This window comes from Podarcis gaigeae (assembly GCF_964106915.1).
Source record: "Podarcis gaigeae genome assembly, chromosome: 5".
Taxonomy (NCBI): Eukaryota; Metazoa; Chordata; class Lepidosauria; order Squamata; family Lacertidae; genus Podarcis; species Podarcis gaigeae.
The window spans coordinates 22,011,360-22,034,056 of NC_139681.1; the positions used below are offsets into that span (position 1 = coordinate 22,011,360).

The 22,697-nt window shown below is 43.3% G+C and overlaps 2 protein-coding genes across 3 annotated transcripts; both read left to right on the forward strand.

Moving 5' to 3' along the window:
• The first annotated feature begins 2,420 nt into the window (after positions 1-2,420).
• Positions 2,421-11,707, forward strand: LOC310845385 (pulmonary surfactant-associated protein D-like). The gene is made up of 5 exons (XM_083740518.1): positions 2,421-2,570; positions 4,949-5,107; positions 6,103-6,210; positions 8,211-8,294; positions 9,986-11,707. Exons 1-5 carry the CDS (start codon positions 2,441-2,443, stop codon positions 10,360-10,362), a joined length of 858 nt encoding a protein of 285 aa, XP_083596644.1. The 5' UTR covers positions 2,421-2,440; the 3' UTR covers positions 10,363-11,707.
• Positions 11,708-11,917: 210 nt separating this feature from the next.
• Positions 11,918-20,972, forward strand: LOC310845390 (pulmonary surfactant-associated protein D-like). Of its 2 annotated transcripts, XM_083740530.1 has the most exons (5): positions 11,918-12,111; positions 17,623-17,840; positions 18,952-19,041; positions 20,244-20,327; positions 20,542-20,972. In XM_083740530.1, exons 2-5 carry the CDS (start codon positions 17,639-17,641, stop codon positions 20,919-20,921), a joined length of 756 nt encoding a protein of 251 aa, XP_083596656.1. In that variant the 5' UTR covers positions 11,918-12,111; positions 17,623-17,638; the 3' UTR covers positions 20,922-20,972. The 2 variants fall into 2 exon arrangements, with proteins under 2 accessions (XP_083596656.1, XP_083596657.1); XM_083740531.1 differs by lacking the exon at positions 18,952-19,041 and having other exon boundaries at positions 11,956-12,111.
• Positions 20,973-22,697: the final 1,725 nt, after the last annotated feature.

Genomic DNA, 22,697 nt, shown 5'->3' on the forward strand with positions numbered 1-22,697 from the left:
TCCTTTATAAAAAAAAATAGTGTTTCAACTGTTTTTAACTGAGTTATAAGGGCATTTTGTGGGATTTGCCTGGGAGGAGAGGAAGAGGAAGCTCCTTCAGGCAGCACCTTTCTTCTTGCTTGTGTTACTATATAAAGTACTATGTAGATTGATGGGCTTATATCAATAAATCATGATCTGTTTTCCGCTGAAGACGCACATTCAGAATGAAATGTAAGGTCTTGTAAATCTGAAGTTGGAAATGGTTTGTGGGTGTTTTGTTTTTTCCTAAGTGGGGTGCATTGCTTTTGATGCGGGTGGGGGGATTTTTACATGCACAGGATATTTTTATATTTATATTTTCAAAACTGTTTATTAAAAGAGATTTTCTTGGAGCAAACAGAAGTATTTGCATCATATGAGTAAGCATTCCTAGGAGCATTTATCTGAGGTAGAGATGGATGAGAAAGTACTGAATCATTTAACTAACGAGGGCTGGCCAGAACCTGCTTTCCACTGTTCTGCCTCATGGCCTACCACTTGTGCAAATCAGATCCTCATTGGTATTCACACCCAAACATGTAAACTGACCAGCTATGCCATTGCTTCCAATAGGATGTACACCAGAATGTGGTAAACAATGCTGCCTTTCTATTCCATTGTCTGATGCACATTTGGGCAAACATTGGAAAGACATACACATATTAAATTCCACAATGGTTCATCATTTCCCCAAGAACTTGCACAACATTATCTGCATCAAGATAGATTTCACTTTCTGACTCACTTGCACTATAATTCATGCTGATTATATTTCCGCTGATGAAAAATAAACTGGGTGGAATTGGACATAACAAGGATTTGTGCTAATGGTTCATACTCAGCCAAACGACAATGCCCGGGGTTGGATATTTTGGGTGGTAGTGTACAAAGTTTTGCTTAGTTAATAGAGGATATCATCTTACCTCCCCACACACAAATCAGGATGAATGCTCAATATGTAGGTAATTTGGAAATGACCTCAGTTGAGAAAGTATTTTGCAACTATAGGCTGTAATATTAGGGCATCGTTAGTAAGTTATACATGTATGATTGCAAGGCAAAAGCTGTACAGCCTTGACCACAGTAAATCAAACATCTCTCACTGTGTTTCTAGATGGTGTTTTAAGATAAGCTAACTTGCCCTTCTCCAAAACAAATATTGACTGGAAATGTAGTTCAAATACTGAACAAAATTTATTCTGCCTTAGCAATCTGGCCAATATGACATCTTCTTTTTTTTTTTTAACGATTTATTCACCTTTCCTAAAGTGGCGGTGGTGGTTCCTTCTTAACAAAATAAATTACACTACCTGTGTGCTTTCCAGCAACTTCTACTGTTGTCTTTGCAAAAGAGCATTTTTAGTTGGGGAGCATCATGTGCTATCCCCCTTCACGTGGACTGAAATGGTAGAGTCAAGCAAAAGGTGCATCAAGTGTTCTTGAAATTTGCTTTCAATTCTTAAACTTCCTTCACTAGGGCTGCCATCAAAACTTTGAGCTGCCTGGTGACCAGTTGTGTCCGATTCTGCTTTCTGAAGTGGAGCAAATATGGATCAAGTAATTTCAGCAAAGCCCATGAATTCCCCCTCCCCAAGCCTGCCCTCCATACATGAGAGGTGGCTTGGCAGAAATGTGTGAGACAACAGCCATCATCTGGCAGCACAGGGATGTGCCAAGCGGAGGGAAACCTGCCGTGTCAGATGGAGTCCACCAGAGAAGGTTCTAGATCAAGTCACTGGGATGTCCATTAGGTCACTTGTCCACCTCAAGGCAAAAGTGGGGGGGGCCTCACTTCCTGAGGCACTCCAGCATAAGCACTCAGAGCAAAATGAAGACCCATGGCAGGGAACAACATGGATGGTGCTGTGGGTGGGGATGAAAATACATGGCCAAGCTTCAGATGAGTCCTCCGAAGCCCCATTCCTACAGTGCCTTTTAAAAAGGTGCTTGGGGGGTTCATTGATTTGAGAAAGGCACTCATCACTCTCAGAGGCAATATTTACTGGCACACTACTAAAATAATAGTTGTTCCTGTGAATGGAATCAAAAGAACTATATGAAAGACTGGTTGAGGAACAACAGGTCATGAACCATGCTGGCTACCAATATGTGATCCAGCCCACCTCCACACTTGCTGCCTTTTTGTTCAGTTCATCTATTAACTTGTCTCTTTTTCAATACTGAGGTGGGTGTTCCCTCCCCAAGGCTACACTAGGCTACACTACACTACTACAATCATCTTATTGATTTATGGAATGATATGTGAATTGTACGTGTGTTTTTTAACAAAACGCCGCTGCAAAATGTATTCTCAAAGGTCAACAACTTGGGAGGGATGACCACAAACCCACCCTGTCTTACATTGTAGAAGCTCCAGACTGCTGTTGTCTGGAGTGGGTGGGGACTTGAGCTTTGCTCCATGGAATTTCAACTGATAAAACACAGTGGGTGGAAGAAGAAAAAAGAGAGAGAATATTCTCACTTGAGAGATAAACACAGAGGACGCTGGGGTGCTTTCAATATTGAAACAAAATTTGGACTTGAAGAAGGTAAGTGTGATCCTGAAAACAGGAACCTCTTCTGTGCCTGTACACTAGAGAGAGAGAGAGAGAGCGCATTCTTCATTTTAAAAGAACTCCCATGTAATTTTGCTTCAGCCAGATTCCAGCCACAAAAAGATTGCCAATACACAAAGCACATGGAGGAAGTAGATATCTATGCCACATGAAAATACAATCTCTCTTTGTGTGTGATAGATAAATAGATAAATAAGATATACAGTGGTACCTCGGGCTACATATGCTTCAGGTTACATATGCTTCAGGTTACACACTCCGTTAACCCAGAAATAGTGCTTCAGGTTAAGAACTTTGCTTCAGGATAAGAACAGAAATCGGCAGCAGGAGGCCCCATTAGCTAAAGTGGTGCTTCATGTTAAGAACAGTTTCAGGTTAAGAATGGACCTCTGGAACGAATTAAGTACTTAACCCGAGGTACCACTGTATTTGCAAGGGTTGTAGTCTTGATTGTTTAACCTGCTCTGCTGTGAAATGTTTTCAGCAGCCTTAATCTGCTTGAAAATTCTAGTGCTACTATACATTTGTTTTCCTTGGTGTTCCATGTCCTTGTGTCCATATGGATGAAAGGCGGGATTTAAAATACTTTACATAAAATATTATTTGCATGTGTTGCAACATTTACACTGCAACCCTATGCGGGTCTACTCAGAATTCAGCCTCATTCATTTCAATTGGGTTTGTTCCCAAGTAACTGGTATAGGAGTACAGCCTTAGTTGGTTAATTGGTTAGATATTTTTCAAGACCTTTTAAACGTCAAGGATGATTAATACAAGCACTTATAAAAACTATGACCACTAAAGCTATCCTGAGAAAACTCTCACACAGGAGGGGTGCCTCTTCAAAAAATAATAATAAATTCATTTGAAGATGGGTTTTCTATGACTTGCCAGAGAAGAAATCTTGCAGTGTTCTTCCTGGCAGCTGTTGCTCCATCTTCCCTCTGTTAACAGAACCTATGACATCTTTTTAATACGGTTTTGAACCAATGCACTCCCTCATCATTTATATATCTTGTTATTTTCATTTTCAAATTTCATTTTCAGAGAAGGTTGAGGTTTTTCTGACCACAATTCGCTTCATCATCCCACCTCAAGATCCCCCAATTGTCATTTTCCCTATGACATTTTAAAGCCAATTTTGTATATAAGCACATTAGGTTTCTAAGTCCACAGCACCTTCAGTTATAGGTATTGGGCCAACCTCTAGGACAGCCCTTCTCAGCTTTGGATCGGTCCTAGATGTTGTTGGACTACAACTCCCATCATTTCTTGTTGGCATGGCCAGTGGTCAGAGAGGATGGGAGTTATACTTCCAGAACACCTGGCAACCCAGGTTTGAGAAGGGCTGCTTTAGAATCTCAGCAGGCAGAGCAAGGGGGTTTCTGTCTTAAACTGTTTCAGACTGCTGCAAATCAGAACGTAGGTAGGTGAAACACTATTCACAAATGTAAATGGCTTCCTAAACCAAATAATTTCAGGGAAGGTTTCAGATCACAAGCTGGTTAGGGGGGCTTTAGCCTTTTAGAGGGGTCCGCTATGGTTCCCATCCAAATCAGAGGTTTGTGCTTGCTGTTTGCACTAGAAAAGCTCCTGTTAGCACCAATATAGGTTTTCCTTTCAATACAAATGACAGCTGTGAGAGGATCCAAACTGGTAACGTTATTTGGGGGCAAAGGGTTAAAGCCCCATTTAGCCCCCCGCCCCTTGAGATTTGCTGTTATCGTGCACAGTTATATAGTTCAGATGCATTTGTGATGTCATTGTTATTTTGGAATATTACTTATTTCTTATAATAAGTTTTGCTTAATTTTTTTACCACAATGGATTATAAAACATGTATTTTAGCAAAAAATGCAACTACAAATCCATATGTTGAGATGAAGGAAGTATTTTAAAATGTTTTTTTTGTGTGTGTGCAGATCTCTTTTTTAGAAAGTCACATCTTAAAGTAGAAATGGGATGGAACAGATTTATGAATGAACACATGCAGAATTGGCCATCCCTAGTTGAAACTCTCCATGTTGTGCAACATGTGTGCAAAACTTACAGGGAGGCTATGCCGTGTTGAGCATCCAGTGTACAAAACCTCCTGTTGGTGCTATTGATGCACTTTTCCTGAGCCTTTATTCAAATGGGCTCAGTTACTACTCTTTATGTGCATTTGCCAATCGACTCAAATGTACCTGAAATTATAGCTTACATATAACATTTTTTCCATTCAAGACTAACAAAATCATTATTTCACACAACTGTTTTACTAGGATCACTTTAGAATTGTTCTCTGTAAAAACGGCAATAGATCATGCTGAAAAGGCTATACATGCATTCTTCTAAAATCAACTTTCTAGGCATGGGATTCCTTTGGACTTTTGGCTTCCTTATCTTGCCGGCGGCATTCTCACAAAGCACAATCCCCACTGCAGGCAAGGACAACACGTGCCCTTTCATTCTTGGAATGCCTGGGAGCAATGGATTGCCGGGTCCAGCAGGAGAGAAGGGTGATCCAGGTACAGTTACAAAGACTTGTCAGGGATGGGCTTAGTGCAGGCATGTCCAAAGTCTGTTTTGGGGGTCTAAACCCAGTTTAATCCGGCCCCTGTGGCAGTTTATTTCCTGGGGTAAAATCCTAAAAAATGCTCAACAACTTCAACCCTAAAAAGATGACTGTTGTGTAGTAAGGACCTTGGTCAGCAAGGGCTGCTCATCACCTTCTTGGGGGCGACGTTGTGGCCCCTTGCACTCCAGCCTCTTTACCCCACCACACACACTGACCAGCCGTTGCAGGGAATTCCCTATGCCCTGGGGATGGGGGCAGATACCCATTGAAGACCGTGGCAGCCCAGCCAGTGGGTGAATCGCCAGGGCAGAAACTTGCTGGCCATCCAGAAATTGGCCCCAGCCCTGCCCAACCAGGTAGCACTGCTTTAAAAGGCCCATCGCCTGGTGGAGCTCTGTAGCGCTGTTGACCATTTTAAATTCCAGATCATTGTCTGCCTGCGTTTGTACTCTCTCACTTCACCTTAGAATTGGAGCCACAACTGGGAAACATTCTGAGGAGGGAGCGAAGTTACTGGCATTGGGATGCTACCACTGTGTGTCTCCAAACCGGACCGCTGTCATTTCTGCCACCCCTGACGCTATCCTAATTGTCACTTTTTGGGGATACCCCTCTTAGCTTTGTTTTGGTATCTAGGGGACCAATGGTAGCCATGATGGGATGGGATACAGCTGCCGATTCTTACAATAAGGCAATCTGAGTCATGGCTCAGTGTAAAATAAGCCATTAGCCAGAACTTTTCAAAACAAGTATTTCTCTATTTGATGCTGAAGTATGAGCGCATCACCACCAGAATTGGGCCAGCCGCTCAAGGTTTGATCAGGATCTAAATGTTTGTCCATGCAACAGATGTTCTTGTAGAACTTGACCATGGATTCGTATTTCTTCCTTCCTTCCTGTTATTCCTCGTGTCTCTTCCTGTTCATTTAATCCCTTGATTTCTAGGACCTCAAGGAATTCAGGGACCTCCAGGAAAAGCTGGGCCTCAAGGCGATAAAGGAGATCGGGGTCTAGTAGGTGAAAGAGGACCAAAGGGAGACCATGGAGCAAGAGGTAGGAGCCTAGTCATAGATTAGCTACCTGCTAATCTGACATCTTTCTTCTCTGGTGGACAAGTCATACCGGGCACTGAGGAGACAACCGCTGAATGCAACCTGCTTTCACGTAAGAGTATTTGCAAAGTACAAGGCATCATCTCAATGGTTTCACTTTCCTTCACCCAGTTAGTAGTAAAGTTACAGCCACCTGAAATCAAGATATAATTTCACCTAAAGCAAACAAACATTGCCTTTTCTGTGGCTGTATCTGCACTGTGAGGGAGCACGTTTATTCTGACAAATAATTACAGAGAAAGATCTCACCTTGTGGCGACATTTCCCTGTGACAACTGATGAGAAAATCCATCACTTCTAAACTAACTGCACATTTATTTTGGTTATGTCTCTATTATACCACAAGAGGGCGTATTTAAACCAACTAGTAGCAAATGACCAAAGAACAAAAACAACCCAAAAGGGGAAATGCCACTTCCTGATGACTCTTCAAAAAACCTGACTCTGGAAAACCTGATCTGATAAACTCATAATAGAATTGTAGAGTTGGAAGGGACCCCAAGGGTCATCTAGTCCAACCCTCTGCAATACAGGGATCCTACCCACAGCAATCCCTGAGTGGGCTCGAACCACCAACCTTCCCAGTAAACAGCCAGATGCACTGACCCACTGCACCACAGAGAGCATCCGTCACTGAAAGAAGAGGGCTGTCAGTACAAAGACCTAGGTAGACCAGAGTCAGCTGGTTGTTTCAGTTTCAAAAAATTATAAGTGTACAAACTTTGTAAACCTATAAAAGGAGCATTCCTATGGTCAGGGGCTCCAAGACTTGACCACACTGTATTTCCCCAGGTGTCACCATGAAATGCCCACAATAGGCTTTATGCTAGTCAGTTTGGAATAATGGTTGGCTTTTTTGCTCATTATATAACAATAATGTCAGTAGTTTAAGACTCCCCTCTCTATAGGTACTCAGTTGCTGATGCAGTTCGTCCTACACCTATTAGGAAGTCTGCCTAAATGCCTCCACCTATGTAATTCCTATAACAGCGTACTTGGTGGATATAGTACAGGCATAGGCAAACCCGGCCCTCCAGTTGTTTTGGGACTACAATTCCCATCATCCCTGACCACTGGTCCTGTTAGCTAGGGATGATGGGAGTTGTAGTCCCAAAACATCTGGAGGGCCGAGTTTGCCTATGCCTGATATAGTATCATGTTTCCATCATGATCTGCTAAGAGTGCTGTTAGAGAAACCACATTGGCAAAATCCTTTACCTGCGTCCCAATCAGGGTGAGAACAATCACATCTCAAACAAGATAGGTGATGGTGGTGATTTGCAGCATTTGCACAGAGCAGCCGGGATTGCATTTGCATAGTTCTTTTTAAGAACAAACAAACAAACAAACAAACAAACAAACAAACTGGAATCTATTTATTGAGCTGACTTAAGCCTGATAATACTCGCCCATTGTACCCATTTTGCTTCAATTTTGATCTATCTCCAATTTATGTTTTTGGAAAAGTTTACTAAAGAAATAGTATAAAGAGAAACCAGAATCTTGCTGAGAACAAACTATTTAGTGGATAAAGGTAAATGGAGGTGGCTTCAATCACCAGCTCCGGGACAGCTGATAGGATTCCAGTTTTGGTTAGTGTATGGTTTTTGGAGATGTTAATCAGGTAGGCTTGCATGAAAATGTGAACCAAACAATTTCTTCTCCTGCCCAGCTGAATCTAGGCAAAAAATAGTTCCGTTAGACAACTGGGGTCATCGACTTGTTTTTAAACCAGCAGCTTTGTCTTCTGAACTGCATTACTTGCTGTGTTTATTAAAGTACTTTTTCAAAAACTGAGAAGCAGAGGCGGAGAATCCAGAGGTTTTTGATGTTGCACTTGTGGCTTATCACAGAGGTGGATCCTCTTGTTGTCATGCTTTTCTCAGTATACGCTTTACATCACAATATTAAGAATTTTGTCTTTATTGTTACATCATTTAGAACTTCAGCAACTGGAATCCGAAGTGGCCCGTTTGAAAGAACAAGTGGAGGCTCTGAGAAACGCTATGCTCAGGAACCAAAATGGTGAGGAAATGGAGTGGACTGGCGAGAATGTGGATATCAGATATCATTTTCTGTGAAATGCATGAAGTTATCTTCGCTGAGGGACCTACATGTTGATTTTAGTATGATGATGCAGCCTATATCCAGCTGCTCTTGGAGTTAAAGCTCTGAGAGATAATTTATAAAATCAACAGATTGTAAGCTTTCTCAGGACTGTACCACTTCAAGTGGCAAGGGCAGGGTTGCATGGCTGAAGGTTCCTCAACCAAAAGGGCAAAACAATCTCCTTCTGTATAGATTAGTTTGTTAGGAAGGAAGCTCAGCTGATCCTACTCAGTGCCAGATTTAAGTATAAGCTAAACAAGCTATAGCTTAGGGCCCCACTCTCTTGGGGGTCCCCAAAAAAATTAAAGGGGGGGAACTGGATGTACATTTCGAAAATGTAAGATAAACTTCTTAATTGTATTTCAGTTCAACAATTACTTTGATAAAATACATATTTTGTTATGTGCAAATGGCTTTAGATACCTATTAGGTCCATAAATTTTTGGTCTTCATTGGGAGCCGCCCAGAGTGGCTGGGGAATATTATAATAATAATAATAATAATAATAATAATAATAATAATAATAATAATAATAACATATATTCAACACACAAAAAGTGACAATTTGTTGTTGATAAAGGACAGCTGGACATATAAAGGGCCCCATTACCTTCAATAGCTTAGGGCCTCATCAAACCTAAATCCGGCCCTGCTACTGACTGTATCTAAAACAGCCCTGAAGGTGGGTTTGGGCAGTTGAATGCACTGTCTATCTTGCCACAACAAACACACAGCTGCTAACAAATTCTTCACTGTGGTGTTACTTTACTTTATTTGAAAGTTGAACTGCCAACTGAGGGAGGGCCCCTACTGTCTAAAATGGTAACTGTGTTGGCTTTACATTGCTAATAAGGTCATTGGTTCTGATTTGCTAGCTTTGAGTTAAACCTGATTCTGGCTATGGACGTGGGGATTAGACATGGGAAGAACTGCTAAGCTTCATATGACCAAAGCATTAATTGTATGATTTATGACAAACCTGATTCCCATTCATATTTGTACATAATTATATAGTTCACGTCACAGCAGGTTTAGCAGCTGTTCTAACAACAGTGGTTTACATTTCCTAAGGGCATTTCAAACCAGCAGAGAGACAGTGCACTCTGATAAGTCCCCACACTAAAGATTACTCAAATATCAATGTGAACTCGTAAGGTTCAAACTGAAAGACACTACCCAAACTTCATATTAATAAACTAAGCCTCAGCATGAATCAACAAAAGTGGTAGAGAGTGCTGTGCAACCCATTAGCTAGCTAAAATGTAAGCTCAAAATACATTTTCCATCAAGTTCTGTGATTCTTTCAACTTGCAAGATGCAAGTTGGTGTGGAAGAAGGATGTGTTTAATCCTTTTCCAGTAAAGGGATCAGACCATACCTTCTCATTGCAGAAGACCACCAGTTCAGTCCTTGCTATATCCTCTTAAAAGGATCAGGTATCATAGAATCTTTTGCTCAACCTAGAGCCCATCCTAGAGCCCATCCTACAGCTTCCGTTTGTACAACCTTCCCAGACTGCCTTGCACAACAAGGAGGAATAACTAATCAAGTACCATTCAACGAAGCCAAAACTTAACGCAGCTGTAACTGATTCTCTATTCCTCTAGCTCATTTATTCCCAAATGGCCGAAGTGTTGGTGAGAAGCTATTCAAAACCGACGGCTCCCAAGGCAGCTTTGAGGCAGCCAAAGCGACCTGCTTCCAGGCCGGTGGTCTGCTTGCCTCTCCGAGGTATTCTGCGGAGAACGCAGCCATCCAGCAAATAGTTGCCCGTCACAACAAGGCAGCTTACCTGGGAATGAACGACTTGCAGTCAGAAGGCACGTTTGCCCACCTGGATGGCAATGAAGTCAATTACACCAACTGGGCAAGCGAAGAGCCAAACAATGCTGGCGGGAAGGAAGACTGCATTGAAATATTTCAGGATGGCAAGTGGAATGACAAGTCCTGCACAGAAAGACGGTTAATAGTGTGCGAGTTTTAATCTTGGCTGCCAACTTCTGCCCAGTCACAAGATATGCAACATTTCTGATCGTATTTGGGAATACCCAATGTGAACCCTGTTAGAGAATGGGGACTATCCACTGGCCCCCAGTTCCTGTACAAAGCAAGAACCCATCTCCTCCACTCTGTCTGTATTTTGACATAGTCCTCTTTTTACGCAACTCAGACATCGATTTCAAGAGACACAACACACAATAGCCTGTTTGCTCATTACGGTACCATCTTGCTCACTCTGAAGCCACACAACGCAATAGCAAAGCCGTGCATTTCCACTTGCTCATTCCATCTGCGATTTTCACTTGTTTATTCCAGTATTGTTTTTCCCTAACCTGATTTTTGACATCTGAACACTGTGAGTGACTTAACCTGCAGGATCAGTTGGGAAATCTTTCTGTCCCTCCTCCATCTTTGGCATTGATTTCCACTATTTCCTGGCCTTTCACTTTCTGAAATCTCAGATACTTCACCAACTCCCCCCCCCCCCATTATTGTTCCAGTTGTTATGGAACAACATTTTTCTTTTGCATTTCCCCCAGGGAAATTTCAAACGTGCACTTATGCAGGTGTGTACAATACAGCGTCCTACATGCACAGAGCCGCGCACCTCTGCTTCTTCTCATTTTATTTTTGTTACTTTAAATATGTGGCACAAATAGCCACACAGGCAGTAGCAGAAAACCTGACACTGGGGGAGCTGGTGTCACTGTGTTCACTGTTACAGAAATCCTTCCCCGATACGTTCAAAGGCTACATACCTTTCAACATTATCCCAATGAAAATAGGGAAGTCCTAAGGAGAAGCAGGACATTCTGGGATCAAATCAGAAACCGGGACAGCTTCTGTAAATCTGGGACTGTCCCTGGAAAATAGGGGCAATTGAGACTACCAGTTGGCAAAAATGAATCTATACATCCTCACAAATGTGTCTCACAATATTGCAAAAACTGCTGAGCAGGTACCACCCATTTTGCCTTCTCCCTAATGTTCTCGTTTTCTACTTGTATGGATTTTTAAAAAGAAAGGATGGATGATTTTTTTTAAAAATGACCCCATGAAGTGGTAACTATTTTACTACTTCAGGCGCAGGGAAAGGACGTTTGCCAGCTTCGTGCTCAAACTCTACCAAAATTGAAGTAGTGGGTGCAGAATAAAACTTGCAAACTAAGGACTCGGCTAGATTGGTAAAAAGCGTTTTATATGCGTTTTATATGCAATATAACACTGTGACACCAGATGGCGCTGTGGAGTCCCATCTTTCCCAACCGGATTTCCCTGTATGAGTTAACAAAAGAGTGTGCAAGATTAAAATAAAAGATATACAGAAATACCTTTGGTTTGCTTGATTTAGTTCTGAATCCAACTTTCCCTCAAGTGAAATTTGTCTTTTTAGTAGCAGCCAAAGCCATATTATGTTGCAACACTGTTGTGTAATGCTGTGCTTTAAAAACGAGGGGGGGGGGGGGAATATTTGCTTTGACAAATACTGTAGCAACTTCAGTGATATATTGGCAGTTTCCCCAGATAGTTCTTGCTTCATCTGGACTTTTCTTCACCTGAGAGCCATTGCTACATATTTTGTACATGGGGGTAGGGTCATGAGATGCAATTCCCACACGAAGGTAGAGAGTGGGTGGATCCAACAGGCCGTAAACCACTTTTAAGTGATATGGGGCTGGGAGGTACTATAATCAGATTTTGCTAGGTCATACTTGGAGTGGATCTGCAGAAGGTAAGCTAGTAATTTTTCCTTCACTGCTGTATAAATCATGACTTTTCACAAACTAACCTGCAATGTTAATACCCTGTTAATCTGCTGTGTTGCTGCTGTGCCAAAATCTTAATCACTTTTGGCAGAGTTAAAAGAGGGATCGCAGGGGAAGAAGAGGTTCGTATTTCAAGGTTGGCCATATTCCCTGGTGAATGAATAGTGGGGCCTTGAGCCATGCCATAGACTTTGAGCCCAGGGCATGGCCTGGGGGAACATGATGCAGTTAAGCAAGTCTGAGTTTGATCAACACCAGTTTGGGAGACTACCTAGGAACCCCATGTACTACAACAGCTTACCTTCCCTGGTGCAGAACAAGCCAATCTTTAAGGTCTTCCAAAGAGACCCTAGTGGTCATTTCATGACCAGCAGACAGTTATCACATGGTGACAAAAGGGTCTTCTCAGTGGTAGTACCCACCACTGGGATGTCCTTCCTCAAGTCATTGTGATTGCATGTCTGACTGCACTCAACCTTCCCTTGTCTCTGTATTCTAAAACTCAAGAGGACAATATAAACTTCCTCCCGTGGCTCCCAGTACTTCCGCTGTGTCAATCAGTTGGTGAGGACCAGGTCCAAGATAGATTGTATTATGGGGGGGCAGTATCTGCCAACTATTGGCTAATAGTTATTTATTTTGCTATCTGGTGGTGTGAGTGGTCACTTACTAATTTTCTTAAACAGTTAAATACATATGGGACACTTCTTTTCGTATAGATACGCTGCTATTTATACAGACTGATATATCATGTTATCTAAGTTTGAACTTGCTGAAACTACCAGTACCCCCAAGGATTAAATCTGACATGTTTTCATTTTATTTCACTCCTATAAAATCCAGCTTGACCAAGCTTATTACCCCTACTCCTGAGTTATGCACCCAAACAGGCAACAAAATAAGCTACAGCAGGATTTTGAAACTTGACACTGGAAGTCTGCATCAATACCTGGCATGGGTATAAAGGAATAACAAGGAACAAAGCAATCATGTTTCAAGAAATAAATAACTCTGCTGGATGGATGAGAGTGAGGGTGGGAAAATGAAGTTGAGCATCTTGGCTTCAGCTCTGCAAATGCATTATACATATAAAGAGCAAACAAGTCAGGATTAGCACTGACTGATTTGGGTCAATTGGCTATCGGTTCTTAGAAAAGCCGCTTCCTTACAACCCAGCATGACCAAGAAGCCAAAATCAGTGTCAGTAGTGGCATTCAGCAGGGTGAAGGAAGCAGCCTTAATTTGGGGTGGGTTGGTGAGGGTGGGGGGAGAGCAGTGGAAAAATGGGACTGGTGTCTGAATGGTGCAACAAGATCTGTAACTGTGCTGGCCCTTGGGATGGGCTCCACTTTAGGCAATGGTATGACTTGGGCCAGTGATCAGCATGAAGCCATTCATATGAAAGGGTGGCACTACACCAGGCATAGGCAAACTCAGCCCTCCAGTCCAGATGTTTTGGGACTACAGTTCCCATCATCCCTGACCACTGGTCCTGTTAGCTAGGAATGATGGGAGTTGTAGTCCCAGAACATCTGGAGGGCAGAGTTTCCCTATGCCTGCACTACACTATGTAGATAGGAACAAACCTGGCACTGAACATCTGGGGTCAACAAGGGCAGTGAGCATCTTTAACCCCAACCTCAATGGAGTCTATGGATGCATTTGATGGGGAACTGGTATACATCCAAACGTTGTTGAGCTCCCAACTCTCATCATCCCTGAGTATTGGCCATGCTGGCTGGGAGTTGAAGTCCAACAACATCTGGATGGCCTCAGGTCTCCCATCCCTGACATAGCGAAGAATAAATTGTCACATGGGGAGGACACTGCTGTTATGAGAATAAGTCCTGAAGAGACCAACTTGGCTGTGAGTCCTGGAAGATCTATTCCCTGCCTTGTAGGCATTTTCCACCTGGCCTGGGAAGGTGCAGTTCGGACTGACTCCAGCTGCAGAAGCTTGGGCTGGGTACTGTTTTTGTTGGGGTGTGGGTTGTTGCTGCTAATTTGTTTATATCTTTATTTTAGATCTTGTGATTTATGTGGAAATGGTTTAGTTTGGCTGTGTGCTTCTTAACTTTATTTATTGTCTAGGACTACTGTTATGTTGCAGATTTATGATTTTTTTTAATGTGGTAAGCTGCATTGAGCATGGTTTGAACTGTGGAACTGTGGCATACAATATGGAAGGTGGATGCCTGACACACTTGAGTCTGAATGATCCAGCCCTGACAGACCCCACAGCAGAGTGCATTGTGACTTTGTACAGGGACAGACAAGGTCCCTGGGGATGCCACAGTGTGTAAACCCTCCCTTCACCCCCACCTCAACTAGCATGATGGGAGCCATTTTGCTACTAATAGTATAAACCAGTGTTTCCCAAACTTGGGTCTCCAGCTGTTTTTTAGACTACAACTCCCATCATCCTTAGCTAGCAAGAATAGTGGTCGGGGATGATGGGATTTGTAGCCCAAAAACAGCTGGAGATCCAAATTTGGGGGGGAAATGCTGATATAAACTGGGACGTAGCGGGGGGGGCTGTGTGCCTGTTCTCCCCTACACAGTTTGAGACTTCATCTGTTCAAATGAAAGCCTGGAGATAGCTCAGGCTTCCTCCGACTGAGCCCTACAGATGTTTTGAGATTACAGTTCCAATCATCCCTGACCACTGGTCTTGCTAGTTAGGGATCATAGGAGTTGTAGGCCAAAAACATCTGAAGGGCCGAGTTTGAGGAAGCCTGAGGTAGCTAAATTCGCACATAAATAGGCCCAGCAGTTGGTATTAGCCGTGTCATGCCATAATTGAAGCCATATAACCTCTGGTTGCTATATCCTGAGGACTAACAACAGGGCATTGCTATTATACAAGCCCCCGTTGGTAAACACTCGGCAAAATGTGTCTTGCCACCCTAGATGGATTTCCCATAAGGGTCACACACCTTCTGTTCTCGTGTACATAAATACTTTATCTGAATCAACTAAGCTGCTGGCGTTGGCAGATGTCAGAACTCTTGATTTCCCAGCACATACTCCAGCCCACTTCACAGTGGCCTTTAAAAAAACCCATTTCCTTATTTACAGGAACAGGGTGAGCAGTTTAACACACATGTATCATCAGATTAGCCGACCTTTCCCACATGGATAAATGACACGTCAAACATTGGGCAATAAAGAGACTAGAGTGACCTGCCTAATAATCCCATCGGTTAAGGTCTCAAATTCAAACCTATCAAGATTTCTGCTTGAGTCTGTCACCATGATTGTAACATAGCTAGAGTTGTCCTCATAGGTATCCATTTCTTTTATTCTTGTGCAGGGATAAAATAATAAAAAACGGTGCTTCTCAAATCCCCCCCCCCCATATACTAAAGGGGCAGTCAGTCACCCGTAGGGTGTCCTGAACCCCTGGCCTACCTGGCGGCAAGTTGCTGTGCCACGTCCAAAGCTCAAAGTCCAAGGGTCAGTCCAAACAAGTGAAGTCCAATGTCTGAAGGTCAGGAAATGAGGTTCAGGGTCCATCCAAGTAGCCAAGCCTAAAGTCCAGCAATCAGGGTACAGTCCAGAGTCAAACCCAAATCACAGTCCTGTAGAAATCCAGGAGCATCCAAGTCAAGGTCCCTCAACATGGGCAGTTGGGCAGACACAGCACCTCAGGTCTGCTTACCTTTGGTGCCTTGAATATTGATTGCAGCACCTGGGCTTGATGAGCAATATGGCCCTCACCTGTTCTAAGCCTACTCCAGCAGAGGAATCACACACATTCTCCCAGAGCTAGCGAGCCCCACCTGGCCAGCTTGGGAACTGGGCTGTGGGCCCTTGCCTGCCTCGGCCTCCTAGAGCACATCTCCCACTGTTCCCAACGTCTCAGAGCTCGCTGAGTTCATGGAGACAGGAGCCCCTCTGGCTCTGGTGATGGGTCCTGCTGCTTTGGTTCCTGTGCACTGACCCCCACCCCCTTGTCATCCTCCATCACCCTGTAAGTACTTCTTACACCAACCTCTCCATCCCCATCCCCTGCTTGCCCCAATGTGTCCCAGTCCCAGCTACACCCCTCAGCAGGAGCCCCTTCCTCCTCCCTGTTGTCCTGCCAGGCCATGGCATCTGTCCACAGGTAGTTGGACCCCAGCTCTCATAATCCCCAAACAGCATAGCCAATGATCAGGGAGCATGGGAACTGCAGTCCAGCAACTCCTGGAGGGTCACAGGTCAATTGCCCTTGCCTATGGTGAACATCAAGCAAACTTTCAATTTTGTGGGGGAAACCACTCCAAACCGTTTCCAGGAATGAAACAGATGATTAACTGGTTTTGCAACTGCTGACCTAGTTTGTTATACACGTACATCTCTACCTCTGTAATGAATCTGTTGCAATGGAAAGAGCAAGCAGATTTCTACTTCTTGCTAACAGGGATCAGAGAGTGCTTCCTGCTAAGAGGCATTGGCTGCATACACACTGGACTTTTCAAGCACATGATTTCACCCAAAGAATCCTGGAAATTTTAGTTAACCTTCAAAGAGCTGCAGTTCCCAGCACCCTTAATAAACTACAGTTCCCATGAGTCTTTGGGGCAAGTTGTGTGCTTTGGATACATGGTGTGTACCCGGCCATTGAATGGCTTGCTAGTATGTCAGTACTATGTGGGAGCCTACACAGAGAGAGCAGGCTCAACCACTGCAGTCTTCCAGCAATGGAGGAAGACCAGTGGCCCACTTTCTCCTGCACACATTTGACACTAATTGCCTGAAGAGGACTAATTTCTCTTGAGCATTGTAGGTCATGCTAGGACCTACTGCCACATTTCTGCTACTCCCCCCCCAAAAAAAATCGTGCTCACTCTGATTTGGGGTGGGGCAGTGGGAGTAAATAGCAATGTGCTCTTTGCACGAATTGAAACCTATACCACAGGTGAAGTCAGGTTTACCATTCTCTTGCTATTTATTATTTTAAAAAACCATTCATACAAGCAATAAAGCACTGGATAACATGCCATCTAGTTAGACCCTAACTGTGGCAAATAAGCCTAAGAAATCTGAAGGTCCTAATCTATGTTTTAAGTATTTGCCTTGCAGAACTTGAAACCTGTGACCACCGCTGTAAGATCTTGTTTCCACTTTAGCTTAGGATAACAATGGCCCAGTCATGAGGTGGCAAAATCTGAGTCAGACCAAACCAAACTAGACTGCAAGTGTGTGATAGAATTTGCCCCTGAGAAAAAAAGATTCCTATACACAAATTCCTGGTGTGTGAGAGAAGACTACTGAGGACCTTTTTTGGCTGTGTGTGTGGAACTCTCTGTAGGGAAGAGGATTCAGTCATATAAAGGTAAAGGGACCCCTGACCATTAGGTCCAGTCGTGAACGACTCTGGGGTTGGGGCGCTCATCTCGCTTTATGTAAGTTCAGATGTACTATCTGGCATGGCCCCAGGCAGAGATGTCGCCTTCAACTAACTATACAAATGCTGTTGTGCTTTGCCGTAGATCTCATCATCGAGAAATGCAACGCCATGTCCTCTGCATTCTTGTGCTGGGAGCGTCATCGGTGAGCATGTCAGATCCGCAGCAATGCAACTGTGAAGAGAAAGTGCCAGCCTGCACGGTTATTCATGGAAGCAATGGATTGCCAGGCATCCCTGGGAGCAATGGACTGCCAGGAAGAGATGGGAAGGAAGGTCCTCAAGGTGAAAAAGGAGAGCAAGGTATGGCATAAGGAATTTCCAAGAGCTATCCAATGGTAGTCATAGAATCATAGAACTGTAAAGTTGGAAAGGACCTTGAGGGCTATATATTAAACTCCCTGCAATGCAAAGATGTCAACTAAAGTATCTATGACAGATTACAATCCAATGAAGGAGAGTCCACAACCTCCCTCGGGAGTCCATTCTACTCTTGAACAACTCTTACTGTCAGAAAGTTCTTCCTGATGTTTAGCCGGAATCTCCTTTCTTGTAACTTGAAGCCATTGGTTTGAGTCCTACCCTCCAGAGCAAGAGAAACAAGCTTGCTCCATCTTTCATGTGACAGCCCTTTAGATATTTGATCACCTCTCATTCCTCTTTTCCAAGCTAAACATACCCATCCCCCTCAATTGTTCCTTATAAGGCTTGGTTTCCAGACCCTTGAGGGACACGGGTGGCGCTGTGGGTTAAACCACAGAGCCTAAGACTTGCTGATCGGAAGGTCAGTGGTTCGAATCCCCGCAACGGGGTGAGCTCCCGTTGCTCGGTCCCTGCTCCTGCCAACCTAGCAGCGAGAAACCACATCAAGTGCAAGTAGATAAATAGGTACCGCTGCGGCGGGAAGGTAAATGGCATTTCCGTGTGCTGCTGTGGTTCGCCAGAAGCGGCTTAGTCATGCTGGCCACATGACCCAGAAACTGTATGCCAGCTCCCTCGGCCAATAAAGCGAGATGAGCCCCGCAACCCCAGAGTTGGTCATGACTGGACCTAATGGTCAGGGGTCCCTTTACCTTTTACCAGACCCTTGAACATCTTGGTTGTTCTCTCAGTATTAGGAGGAAATCATAGCTCAGTGACAAAGCACATACTTGGCATGGAGGAGGCCCCACGTTCCACCTGTGGCTTCTCCATGCAAAAGGGATCTCCAATAACACGACTAGAAAAGACTGCTGGTCACTCTCCTCCAAAGAGGTGGAACATAGAGCACACTTGAGCAACAATGAAGACCCCCAGTTTCCCACAGAACTATTTGTTGGTGTATTCATATGTTTAACTATAACCCAAGAATGCCCATGCATTATGTTGCTCACTTGTTCATCTTTCTCTGTTTATCCATTGGATTAAATGGCAGGTTTACGAGGAATGCAGGGACCCCCAGGAAAAGCTGGGCCTCCTGGCCTTAAAGGGGAAAGTGGTCAGAAAGGTGACTGTGGAGGAAAAGGTAAGGGATGTGGATAACTGCAGACACACACAAGCCAAGAGATTTTACTGAAATTTGTCTGGGTTCTATACACAAGGCTAATAAGAATCTAAGCTTTGTGGCTCCATACGAAAAGTAAAACATTCCAAACGATGGGAGAGGATATGTCTTTATTGAAATATAAGTGTATTAAGGTCTAGAGTTGCTTTAGATATCTGTCTTAATTAAAATGGCCAATTGACTGCAAAATCAGTCTGGTTAAATTGAGGCTTTGTACTCCCATGATTCTTTAGAACTGCTACTTCAATCAACAACGGAAATGTTTTATTTATTGATTCAAGCAGATTCTAGTTGATGGAAGCAAACAGTCTCATATAAAGTCCCATGTGACACTACCAATTCATACACATACACATGAGCTGGGATACCTCAGCCTGTAGAACATGAGACTCTTAAATCTGAGGGTTGTGGGGCTGAGCCCCACCTTGGACAAAATATTCCTGCATTGCAGGGGGTTTGACTAGAATAGATGACTCTTGTGGTCTCTTCCAACATTATGGTTCTATGATTCTATGAGCAAGGAAGTATGGTGCCATTTTTTCAGCCTGCTATGATTGTATACACCATAATGACCACATATGTGGCCTTCCAGGGAGGCCAATACTTTACACAAGTTATGCTTCCATGTGAGTCTGGTTGTGACTCCCTGCACTCCTGAGTCACTTATCTGGAGCTGTTTGAAAGTGTGAACCAGTCCACCAATCATACGCAAAAGGAGATCCCAACAAGTGTCTGATATGGAATCTCTATTCTGGCCTCAATGTCACTATGGTTAGCTAAGGGAGGTGGATGGAGTCTCTGAACCAGACCTGACCTGATTTGTTTTAGTTTGAAAATAGTTTCCTTGTTCCTTGATGGATGGTTCATTGTGTACACTATCAACTTTATGCATCTGATGAGGTTAGCTCTTCTGAACCACAAAAATGTATGCAACATTATATTTGCTAGTCTTTAAGTTCTGCCAAGACACTGCTGATTTTGCTGCATAGACTAACACTCTTCTGGAATGAAGACAATGAGAAACTGAATGGGGCAGGGAGAAGGTCAATGGTGGATTTGAGATTTGTCACTTCTGAAGAAGATTCTTCCTTTGTTGTTCTTTTGTAATCTTTTATACTTTAACACAAACAGAACAAGAATAATACTGTCCTTTTGCCTTATAGAACTTGAACTGCTCAAAACTCAAATTAGTGATTTACAAGGAGAGCTGAAGGCTTTGCAGCTGACTGCAAGCAAAACCCAGAAAGGTAAGCTAGTTGTTTGTGTCCCTTGATGAAAGATGTACGGGTTGCCATTAATATCATCCTCTGACATTACACAGTCCTTAACGCAACCAAACCACTCATTTGAGCAACTAAATGTACAGCAATTGCTATATGGATCAGGCCCAGGTCCTAAATTTGAGCTATTAATGATGAAAGCACATTTGAAATAATTAATTTTGATTGTATTGTCTGTTAGCCATTCTAGGTTACATTTTCTCAAACAGCACAAGAATAGGAGGAAAACTATTTGTGACTAATGGCGATGACGGTGATTATGAGACTTCAAAAGCGACATGTAACCATTTTGGTGGCCAGGTTGCTTCTCCAAGGAATGAAAATGAAAACAACGCTGCACTGAAACTCTCTGCAAAAATGGGAAGAAAAGTATTTTTTGGAATGAATGACCAGGAGACAGAAGGCATCTTCAAGCATCTTAATGGTGAAACAATGGAATATTCAAACTGGGCACCAAAAGAACCCAATGGGGTGGAAGAGGACTGCATAGAATTGTATCCAGATGGCAAATGGAATGACATCTCATGCAATGTGGCTCGGTTAATAATGTGCGAATTTTGATCTGACTGTCTTTATGGGTGTTTATAAATATATTAAAGCAGAATTCAAAAATCTGTTTATTTTTTTATATTTTTTGCTTTTAATTTTTTATTGAATTTACTTGATAACATAACATTATTATATATGGTCTTTTGAAAAAACAAAGATTACAAAACAATGTCAGTTCAAAATATAATACAATTCACCATACACTCCTACATTTATACACCTAAGATTTCCCACCCCACCCCCAATGCCTTTACCTTTTCTATTTTCCTATTGTACAAAACTTGACATTAAACTAATTATAAAAAGTAAAGGTACCCGTTGCCCGTACGGGCCAGTCTTGACAGACTCTAGGGTTGTGCGCTCATCTCACTCTATAGGCTGGGAGCCAGCGCTGTCCGCAGACACTTCCGGGTCACGTGGCCAGCATGACAAGCTGCATCCGTTTACCTTCCCGCTGGTAAGCGGTCCCTATTTATCTACTTGCACCTGGGGGTGCTTTCAAACTGCTAGGTTGGCAGGCGCTGGGACCGAACAACGGGAGCGCACTCCGCTGCGGGGATTCAAACCGCCGACCATGCGATCGGCAAGTCCTAGGCGCTGAGGTTTTACTCACAGCACCACCCGGGTCCCTAAACTAATTATACTATCTTATAATTTCTTACTAATTTTTAGAACCTTTTCATTCATATATACAGAAATCATTCAAAAATCTGTTTAATTGACCGAATCACCCAGAGAACTTCAGGCACATTGTGTACCAAATTCCAAAGAGTAATAGGACTGCTGATAGTATAGAGGCCAAGAAGCTAATAATACAGTCGTACCTTGGATCCCAAACGCCTTGTGACTCAAACATTTTCGCTCCTGAACGCTGCAAGCCCAGAAGTGAGTGTTCCAGTTTGCGAACGTTCTTTGGAACCCAAACATCTGACGCAGCTTCCGATTGGCTGCAGGAGCTTCCTGCAGCCAATCAGAAGCCACTCCTTGGTTGTCAAACATTTTCGGAAGTCAAACAGACTTCCAGAATGGATTCCGTTTGACAACCAAGGTACGACCGTAGGTTCGCTACATTTGGAATAATACGCTGTTCCATTACTGTTTATATACTTTCCATACTATATTTTATCTTGAAGTTACTGTTTTAGAGTGATAATGATACAACATTTACCTATGTGTTTAGCTAATGACATGCAGGCATATTTGACCATTATTGAAACAGTTCTTACTGCCCCAGTTCATTATCATTACATGCACCTCCACCACCTGACACACATCTTGCTCCTTATCTATTCATAGAATTGCAGAATGGAAGGGGCCACAAGGGTCATCCAGTCCAGCCCCTTGCAATGCAGCCCCCAAAGGGGGGCTCAAACTCAAGACCCTGAGAATAAGAGTCTTGTGTCCTACTGACTGAGCTATCCCAGCTCCATTGCCTTTAAGAACAATCTTGAGCAGCCACTCTCTTGATGTGATTTGGGGACCATCCTTTTTCACTCAAAAGAAGCAAACTGTTCCATTTTGAGCAATTTTGTTGGGTGGTTCTTGCTGCAGGTAGAGGTCTAGGTTTCGGCAAACAGAGCAAGACTTGGGGAGCTGGAGCAAGGTCTAGGCTGAGATGAGGCAAGAGTTGCAAGATTATATGGCACTGCTTCACCCAGGGATCAGGTTGAAGGGTGCACAAAGACAGAGTTTCAAATGTTGTTTCAGCAGCAATAATCCTCTAACTGAGGTTTAAGCAGGACCTACCTTCTGTGAGAGACGTGGGTGGCGCTGTGGGTTAAACCACAG

Excerpts from the sequence above, each read along its gene's own strand:
- LOC310845390 (XM_083740530.1), top strand. The coding sequence starts at position 17,639 with ATGCAACGCCATGTCCTCTGCATTCTTGTGCTGGGAGCGTCATCGGTG. Across the intron at positions 19,042-20,243 it reads AGGTGACTGTGGAGGAAAAG|AACTTGAACTGCTCAAAACT; the intron begins GTAAGGGATGTG and ends TTTGCCTTATAG. Across the intron at positions 20,328-20,541 it reads TGCAAGCAAAACCCAGAAAG|CCATTCTAGGTTACATTTTC; the intron begins GTAAGCTAGTTG and ends ATTGTCTGTTAG.
- LOC310845385 (XM_083740518.1), top strand. The coding sequence starts at position 2,441 with ATGGAATTTCAACTGATAAAACACAGTGGGTGGAAGAAGAAAAAAGAG. Across the intron at positions 5,108-6,102 it reads AGGAGAGAAGGGTGATCCAG|GACCTCAAGGAATTCAGGGA; the intron begins GTACAGTTACAA and ends CTTGATTTCTAG. Across the intron at positions 8,295-9,985 it reads TATGCTCAGGAACCAAAATG|CTCATTTATTCCCAAATGGC; the intron begins GTGAGGAAATGG and ends CTATTCCTCTAG.